General features: G+C 40.0%; 1 protein-coding gene across 1 annotated transcript; it reads right to left on the bottom strand.

The window, feature by feature from the left end:
• Positions 1-3,020: 3,020 nt before the first annotated feature.
• npas4l (neuronal PAS domain protein 4 like) lies at positions 3,021-7,673 on the bottom strand. The gene is made up of 9 exons (XM_030772293.1): positions 7,567-7,673; positions 6,506-6,670; positions 6,124-6,280; positions 5,855-5,951; positions 5,436-5,667; positions 5,056-5,165; positions 4,659-4,794; positions 3,312-4,508; positions 3,021-3,033 (listed from the first exon to the last, which is right to left on the bottom strand). Exons 1-9 carry the CDS (start codon positions 7,671-7,673, stop codon positions 3,021-3,023), a joined length of 2,214 nt encoding a protein of 737 aa, XP_030628153.1.
• Positions 7,674-9,648: the final 1,975 nt, after the last annotated feature.

Below are 9,648 nucleotides of genomic sequence, written 5' to 3'. Positions count from 1 at the left end.
ATTAATATGAATATGACATAACTGATTACTAGATGAGGATATGAACACATATCTACAAACAAAATTCAGTCTAAAATACCGAATATCTGTGTGTATGTGTGTGTATTAAATTATGTATGTGTATGTACGTGTGTTGCAGGCATTTTAAATCAATCTATACGGTGGTTTATGATATAATAAGTCATGTCAATATTCAGTAAGGAGTCTGTTCTTTCCTGATTTCCTCAGATCAATGCAGGTCTGTGAGTGTCTCATTTCAACTCATTCAAGCATTGAGAGGCTGTTTGATGCATCTGTTTAAAATGATAATTAAAAGTTAAACGTATAAATAGGATTTCATAGACCCATGTTCCCTATAGTGAAGTTAGCACTATCCCTAGAAGCAAAAATCAATGAAGCACAGAGTAGCTCATATACTCAGCCGTGCACTGGTGTTTAGATGCTGAACTTCTCCTTCCTCTACTTGAAAAAGCGACAAGCTCTCACCTCATTTAAGTGAAAACTGAAGCATTAGCTTCATGTCTTTACACATGAAGGGTAAATGGTTTAAAGGAGCAGCCCATACAAGAACTCTGTCAAAGGTAATCACCACTCAGAGGAACTAAGTTAGATATTACTAATAATACACTTTAGAACTACTGACCCAAAAATAATGATGATGAGAAATCTGATGTAAGGGACAACAAGGACCAATTCAAAGCAAAATTACTGCATTCAAGGGTCCTCTGAGGAGTGCAGAGCTGTCTCACTGTCCTGTCTCACTGTCCCGATCAGTTTCTCAGCATTAACGAGTACAAAGACACCTACACTCATCTCATTAGCAGAGCGAAGTATAAACATCAGTAAGCTGTGTGGACCAGTTTAATACAGTCAGAATAAACTGTACCAGGTTGCACTTGTGCTGCTAAGTAGAAAACAAAGGGAAGATATAGATCCTTTGAAATAAAGCTCTCTGACAACTTTGTACATTTGGACCACAGAGTAAGTGGGTTAGGGTAGAAATGGTAGCAATCGTTTTGCAGCTCCCCTGGAGCACCTTCAGGTTAAGTGCCTTTCTTAAGAGGCAAGAGAGCAACGGTCAGAGGGAGAAAGGGCTGATGTGTTAGAACCAGCTGCCCCTTCAGGACTAAGCCAGCAACTATATGCTCTGTCAAAGACTCAAACGACCAATCCTCCTGATGTGCAGCCCTAACCTACTGAGTCCAGTGAGCACTTGCTCAGGGTGGGACCAAGGGCCAGTCTTTGCTAAAGCTGGTTTGTGATTACGTTTATTGTACAAGGAGCCATACCAGTAAAACCAAACAGAACTGACCTGAGGTAGCTCATCACAAGTACAATAGATGGCAATCTGTGCCAATCTGTGCAGCTATGGGCTTGTCACCCGCTGTCTGAAAAAAACAAAACTACCCTCTCCTCAAGATTACACATAAAGATTTTTTCTTCAGTGAAGAACAATCAGTCAAGTTGACAGAACTTGGTAGGGTGTAGAGCTTGTGAAACACCTTAACTGGGATGAAGGCTGGCAATTTAATGGAATGCACTAGTCAGCAAAGGGTTAGCTCATTATATCAAAAGACAACATTTGCTGTGGCAGAAAATAATGATAATGTCACAGTGCAAAATCTGAAAAAAAAAAAAAACCAGCAGCACTCGTTTCGTAACATGATAATACTATCAAGAGTTATCTATCTATAATTTAAAGTTTTTGAAATAACATCATCAGACAATCCTGTTAGGTTGACAAGGTGTAACCCATTTTAGGAGAGATCTCCATGAAGATCTTAGCCTTAACACTGATTAAATGTGCATTTGATATACTTTTATTTTGGGTTGTGGGTTTTAATTTTCTGAATAAAATCATGTCTGCTTTCGCAGGCTGGATAATAAAATATGCAAGTCAGTGGAGGTCTGAGGACTTGACTGACAGACACTGCTTTCATGTTTTACAGGCAATTTGCTATCTTATTGCTCAAATAAACCTTTCTCTGAGAAAGAAGTGAGATTTACAGGAGGCGTTTAAAGTTGCATTTGAGTCTCTTGTGTTTACACTTGACAACGCTAAACAAATAAAACAATAGTTTTATTTAATAAACTTAATAAGTACATAAAACAATGATTTGATTACTTAATATATGTTTTTATTAACAAGCATTACAAAAATAAAAACAAATTGCAAAAATACTTATATTAACAACATACACAGAATACCTTTCATTTTCAGCAAAGACATCTTGAAAGAGTCAAAGTAATGAACAAAATCTGAATAGTGTATTCATGGTAACAGTAGCTAACTTTGGAAAGTTCCTCGGCTCCACTGAGTGAGTGATGTGAAATGAACTCCTCCTCAAAGATTCAGTAGTGAGAAATTTCCTTATTTCTACAAGAAAATATTTGCTGTAAACAACATACATTCCAGTTATTCTCACTTACAGAAAATAAATACACTCTGACAAAAATTGAACACACTAGATTTATTTCTGGAATGGATTCAGAGCCATCAGTGAGGTAGTTAATTATGCAACTATCCCCATTCACCAGCGTGTCCTGTCCAGTGGCAAAACCTGCGTACCAAGTAACTATATGTGGCATATTCATGAAGCACAGTTCCATAAAGCAAGTGCACAGTCATGGATTGCTGTGATCATTTCACCTCTAAAAAGAGCAATAGTTCTACATTACTGCACCATATCTAAACAAAGACACACATAACAGCAATGTCTTAAATAAAATACAGGAATGCTAAATATAAGACAAGGGAGTGAAACTCTTGGTGCTCCATCAGAAGCATGAGAAAGCTTAAACATCTTTTCAAATGTTCTACATTCTGCCAGCACCTCATGGTACCTCTACTAGTTGAACAGGAAACCTGCTCCCTACAACTGCATTATTCTAGAACTTTAAGAAGTCTTCCATTGAGTTCTGCGCTGAATCCAGTGAAGAAGTCTCAAGTTTCCATGACAATATGCCATACAGTGGGTAGTACTGTTAGTCATAGACTTTTTTTTCAGTACATGGATTCTTCAACAAGCCTGTCTGAAAAGAGATAAAAAGGAAAATCAGTGTGAGTATATGGCATGACTGGAAACAAACAATATTTTCTTGTGACTGAGACAGCGTAACATACATCATTGATTTGTTCATTTTACTGAGTTGAAGAACTAGTCTATTGCACATTTTTTGCTCTTTATACTATTTTTATGTGTTCTTAATATTTCACATTTAGTGATGTTTTATAATCACCTTGCTGGAGGCCACTATGCAAGTAATGATTGAGTTGATGCAACTCGGTGTTGTCGTAATGGCACCCAGACCTTAAGATGCAGGAGTTCAGTGCACCATCTTCCAAGGGATACTGCTCAAGAGGGAGAGAGTCCACCAGATCGTCCAAAGCGAGAGTCTGAATTTTGGTAGAGTCTACTGTGGCAGGTTCTTGACTCCAAACACAGGGCAGCTCCTCTTTACCTGGGACAACATCTAGTTCTTTCAAAATGCTATCAATGATGCTCTCGTCCAGCAGCAGCTCAGACTTGGGAGTGTGTGTTGGAGTGTGTGTCCAGGATAAGTCCGTGTGCTGGGGCAGAGGTTGTGGAAGTTGAGGGACAGGGTCTTGTTGGGTGTATATATCGAAACTAGTGGCGAGAGAGGAAATCTGGTGAGCCAGAATACTGATTTCTGCCTGTTCTCTGTCACTGTAGTGGAACTGCCTGTCAAAAATTGGGGAAGAATCTGGGGTTAACAGCCCTGATGGGACTGAGGACATGGAGTTTTGAGGGACCTGGGATGTATGGAAATCATTGACACTGCCCTGTGGTTCAGGCAGGGAAAGCAAGCTCAAGTCCTCAGGATGCAGAACACAGTCCGATAAATTCTCACATGACTCCAGTGTAGGTTGGTAATCAGGAACCAGGTGAGTTTCAGCTCGAGTGCCTGGCAAAGAATAGGATGGTGCAGGGTTGGGGGGACTGGAGAAGGAACTAGATACCGCACTGGAAGGGCTAAAGAGGTATGCCTGATCAGACAGTCTCTGGATGGGCTGTGGGGAAGGGGAGAAGTGACCATCCTGTTCTGGGGAACTACTACCACTACAGTGGAGATATGAGGGAGAAGCCTGCTGCGGAGAGAGAGAGAGACATTGCTCTGTACCACTGTAGGCATTCAACAGGAAATCAGACGCTGCATCTTCTGAAATCCCAGAGGAGTTAGAGGATTCAGGGCTGTATGGTGGTGTGGAGAAGAGTGTGGGGACATCTCCCATGGCAACAGATGAGCTGCCACTCTCACTGTTCTTTCCTTTACTGAGAGTGTAGTGCACAGTAGGCTCAGAGAACCCTCTGGTCTTTTTCCTTGATTCATCACACTGATGGCTGGCCTCTCTCCTTCTCTTAGAAGACCTGCTGTCACCAGAGCCACAGGGCATCTGAGACATTGTGGAAATGCAGAGGGTCTGTGTGGACACTCTCAAGGTGTTGCTATGGATTTTCTGCTTTAGGAAATTTGCCTCTGTTTCACTGCAAACAATTAAAGAATATGGATTAGTAAATAATTACCTCAGATGATTAGTTAATGATCACACATCGTCATTACTGACAGTTTCCATCTCTGACATTTTTCAGCTCATTTCCAAGCTCAGGTATGAGAGATAACCAATAGATTATTACCTGATTATATAGTTTGTGCAGTTGATGTTTTGTTTCCCAGAGTCTTTAGCTGCATAAATATAGAGCCAGCTCCATGTGAAGTCCTTACACTGCACTCTGAGCACCATCTCTACCTTTGTGTCTTCATCCTCTTCAACTATAAAAAAATAAAACAACAGTAAAACACACTTTACAATTTGCATTTCCTCAGTTTCCTCAGTATACTTGATTTATATGCAATGACATATAAATCAATTATTATAGTGGATACAAGGTTTCTAAATGTGTGGGGAAAATATGTGGATACATTTTAAAGCTTTATGTTGGTGTTATGGTGTTATGTTGAATATCTTTACACAAAAAAGATCTATTAGTAACATATCGGATTTCAGAAGATGATATAACACTGTGAACTTACCCAAATTCTTGTGTCCACACACACTCAAGGATAGGTCATCGGGATGAAGGAGGCTGTACCAGGATTGACCAATCATCTCATCAGCAGTGTAACCAAGGTGAAACTGCACACTGTTAAGACAGGTGGTGTGTTTCTTTATTTCTAAATTACACTTCCCAATAATTCTATGTGACTTCAGCTAAGTAAGATTTGCATTTTAGAGGAAGATTTAAAACGGTTTTAGTTTAAACATAAAGACCATGCTTACGTTAATCAAACATTCCTGTAAACAACTATCTAATCTCACTACATACGTATATTAGGAACAGACACTGATTTTTAATAACACAATATCATGATTTAAATAGCTTATAATCTTGGCAAAAGTCCCATGCTCCTACCTGTCGGACACCTGTGTGAATCTCATGTCTGGTTGGTGGAGTGTCTGGAAATGTGGTGCAAAGCACAGTGGGTAGCTGTCTCTCAGTCGATTCACCGTGGGCGTGCACAGTGCCACAAACAGGGAGGATTGTGGGCTGGTCTGGAAGCGTCCCCTGACCAGCATGGAGCCGCAGCTGCCATGTTGGAGCCGGAAAGCTTTGGAGGTGTGCATCCGACACACAAAGCTCCTTTCTGAGGGCAAAAGAGAAATGAAAGAGAACATGTGTTAAAATGTTTTTAAAAAATCTAAAAATTACACAGTGTCACAATAAATACGGTATGAGATCCAAGATGACTAAAATGAAATGTTTATTTTGAATTTGTTTGGTGTTATTTCTATTGTCATCCCTTTTTTTCCATCTGTTGTGTTAGTTCTCACCTCTAGAAGTACCATCATCCTCTAAACTGAATTTCACAATGTCTGTGTCGAAGTTTTCCACCATATCATAGAAAGTGTCTCCTTGTAGTACATCCACCTATGAAGAAAAATACACACACACACACACACACACACACACAATTAAGATTTGACCTTGTCCTCCATGGCAGAACTATCAACACTATTTCAACAGCCAGATTAGATACAACACAAAATCAGACCATTTCAAACCATTTTAACGCAGAGTCAAGAAAGAAGTGTTAACTCACCATTGAAAAGCCCAGATATTCAGACACATTTTCAGATACGTAAACCAGCTTTCCCTCTTTGGTCATAACGACGATAAAGCCAGGCAAGGCCTGCAGAAACTCCTCAAAAGGAAGGCAGGACTTTGTTCTGTTTTTTTCTCCAGGAACTGCAGGGAGAATAAAGAACAAAACATTTCACACAACCGCATCATCCAAGTAGCACCCTGTAACCTGTACGGTCAGAGGACACGCAGTCGGGTCACATTTCATTGTTATCAACAGAAATCCAGTTTATAAATTTAGAAAGATCAAGACAATCAACACTTGTCTGAACACTTGTCAAACTGAATGACACTAGATCTGAAATGAAAGTCAGGCAAGATTTAGAGACTGCTGTTCCTCACCCTGGAAGAGAACAGACTTCCTAATGAAGGTGCAGATGACTGACATGGAATGTAAGTAGGAGAGCCTCTCCTGGTCTTCCTGGGAGATGGGCAACAGTGCTCGCATGTTCCGGATTTCTCCATTGATGTGGTCCCGTCTGGCTTTGGACGCCCCCTTGGTGGATCTGTTTGAAACCATGATCACAGCCCAGAATCAGAGGAAGACTCAGGAGAGCATCAGAGATCAGGGATGCTGAAAAGGAGATCCTGTCCGTACGCAGTGCTTCTTAATCTATTTCAGAATAATCTCCTTATACATCCTTCCAAAATATGTAAGAGGTCAGAACTAAAAAGTACTCTGGATTTTGAGTTGAAGTGTTTGCCCCTAAGGCCACACTTTATGAAAAGCTTTAAAAAATTCTTAAAACTCCTGTTCCTATGGAAACTGTGTACAGCAGATTCTGTTAGCTGAGGTGTGGAAGTGTTGCTGCAGAAACTCTCAGAGCTGAGGTTAATGATTGTCTGGGCCTGTGTGTGAGAGTGCAGCTCTGTTTTATAGCCCATGAGAGTGTGGGTGTCTGTGAAAAAAATAAAAAAGAGCTGTGTGACTGGAGCTCCTTATCGCCTTATAAAGAGGGAGTCCTTGGTGAAGTGCTCTACGTCACCAACACAATGAGAATGACGCTGGCACAAAAGACTGCTCCATCTGGCCAATTATGACCAGAAGTGGAGCGCAAGCCCATCCCTGTCAGAAACGAACAACCGTTTGTACATGAAAATGTAACTGCTTGTGTTCTTCTTTTCTCGTTCTTGTCTTTTTTTTTCCAATATTCTGTGTAAAGTGTTGATTATTATAGTTTATGATCCCAGGTAAATAGTAATGTGTTTGTAACACTCATTCATCCCCCTAGAAAATCTACTGTATTTTCTGACGCAGCTACTATCAGTGACAATAATCATATCAGATTAGCCATAAACGAGCCAAGAACTCTAACGCACGTTACAAGCACATCACCACTGGAGGGAGCACCACTGCGCCAAAAAGCAGAAAAATCGCCATGGGTAGAATGAATGAACTGACCTGAATCGTTTGCAGACTCTGTGGCGAACAGTCATAGCTCTCTTGTGAGAGCTTGAAGATGAATCTCGTCTTTCACTAACAGGGCATGAGTTGCAACAAATCGTCATTTTTACAGTCGTCTGACAACCTGGAGGAAAATGAAAATGCATTGGGATAAAAAATATTGCAATCGTATCCTCAAAAAAAAAAAAAAAAAGGAAATAAAAGCATCCCTCACAAACCCACTATTAGTACATTTGCAACGGGTTGAGTCTAAAAAGAGACTAAAAATCTAACACCAGAAACCTGACAATATTTCATTATTTTATTAGACCAGAAACTGGACTGAGAATAAAAAGTTTCCAGATAAGGTTTTATTCTTACCTTTGCCAGAGGGCGGACTGAAGGCTTGTGTGTCCACTCTCCGCTCTCTCCTTCCTTTTATAGTCCAACTCAGGATGAACCCGATACCTTTGTTTTAAATTCTGTGTCTGCGAAGGAAAAAAACGGCTAGTGTTACTTGTTGTGACGCAATTACAAGTGAGGAGATATTTTTAGTTACGTAGACTCTAAAAATAACTCGAGTAGGACTGCCCCCCGGCGGAGCAGTGGGCTGGCACTCCAAACAATAAAATTACAGATGTCAATTTACCACTTCATCGTGGGACAAGTGCTTTTAGCTGTGAAATGCACCTTGGCACTGGCAATAGGTTAAGTTCACTGAATGACTGCATAAAGTCTAAAATGTAAAAATACCTTGAACTCAGCGGCAGGAGACAGATTTTAGGGATAATCAGTCATTGCATTGTGTTAACAAAAGAAACATGCTCCGTATCTTGCCGTCCCAGGAACAAAACAGAACCTCTATAATGGGTAAAGGAGATTATAAATTATAAAATATGTTAAAGGCACGAATATCAAAGTATAACTAATGAGTACAAAAGCAAAGAAAAAAAAAAACATTTAATCTCAGTTACCTTAAGATTCTCATCATTCAGTTTGATCTCGTTCCCAAATAAACACCTCTCTTCACCTCTCTCCATTTTTAAAGGAGAGTCAAATTTTTAACTGCAGAATTTTTGCTTTTCAGTTAAATAGAAAAGTCTTAAGTTTAAAACGCTATGACAAATACCATTAACTTTAATATGGTGAAATACATTCAAATTTACCACTGCCGAATAAAATCGTGAACAAAAGTGAACAAAATGACCCAAATTATCTAATGTATCTGTGCATTTTTCAAAATTCATTCTATTTTTATGTCTCAGTTGACTAACTCTTTTAACCAGCATTTGCTATTAACCAGCATTTACCAGATAGTACGACTGACACTGTACTACATCTCAATATCTGACTAGCAAATACCTCTCTACACTACATTGTGTGTGTGTGTGTGTGTGTGTGTGAGTGTGTGTGTGTGTGTGCGCATGTGTGCATGTGTGTTGGTGAAGGACAGAAGAAATGAACAGCAGACTCCTCACAATTTCACAGTCAAGTTTAAAAATGCATTTTAAGTTGTACGTCTGGTGTCTGCAGTATCCAGGTGAAGCTCGTCTGAGTATCCTCTGTAGAGTGTCAGTCACAATGAGGACAAGCTCCTGATGACAAGCTGAGAGGAGCAGGCTGGGTAAAGTTAGTTGGTAGTCTACTGAGTAAGCTACCACATCCATAATTCCCAGTCATGAAATGAACTGTTCTTCCCTCTTTCACTTGCATCTTGAATACGACTCTCTTTCAAACAGAAACAGTAATTTTAGTTGAATATCATTTCTCACCCAGGCATAGCATTTGCTGAAAACAGAGCCATGTTGCTGCCTTCTGTCTCACAGAGTTATTAACGTGGACTAGTCCATTACAGACAGTTCCACAGATTGACTTTTCAAAAAAACTCATCTTGTGCCCAACAATACAACTGACAAGAGTTCAGAGAGATTTTAGCACAAGAGACAGACTGGGGGGAAAAGCTTAGAAGTTAAAAATCAGATAGACTCATAAGAATTCTGGGCGACTTATTGAGACCAAAAGGGGGAAACGGGAGAGCAATTAGGTCAGAGTGTCTCCTAGGCCTGCATTAGTGAGAGGGTCAGAGCCAGGGGTCTGGGG

This window comes from Chanos chanos, chromosome 4 (genome assembly GCF_902362185.1).
Source record: "Chanos chanos chromosome 4, fChaCha1.1, whole genome shotgun sequence".
NCBI classification, from domain to species: Eukaryota; Metazoa; Chordata; class Actinopteri; order Gonorynchiformes; family Chanidae; genus Chanos; species Chanos chanos.
The sequence above is the reverse complement of the archived record's forward strand: the minus strand, read 5'-3'. Positions and strand labels throughout refer to the sequence as shown.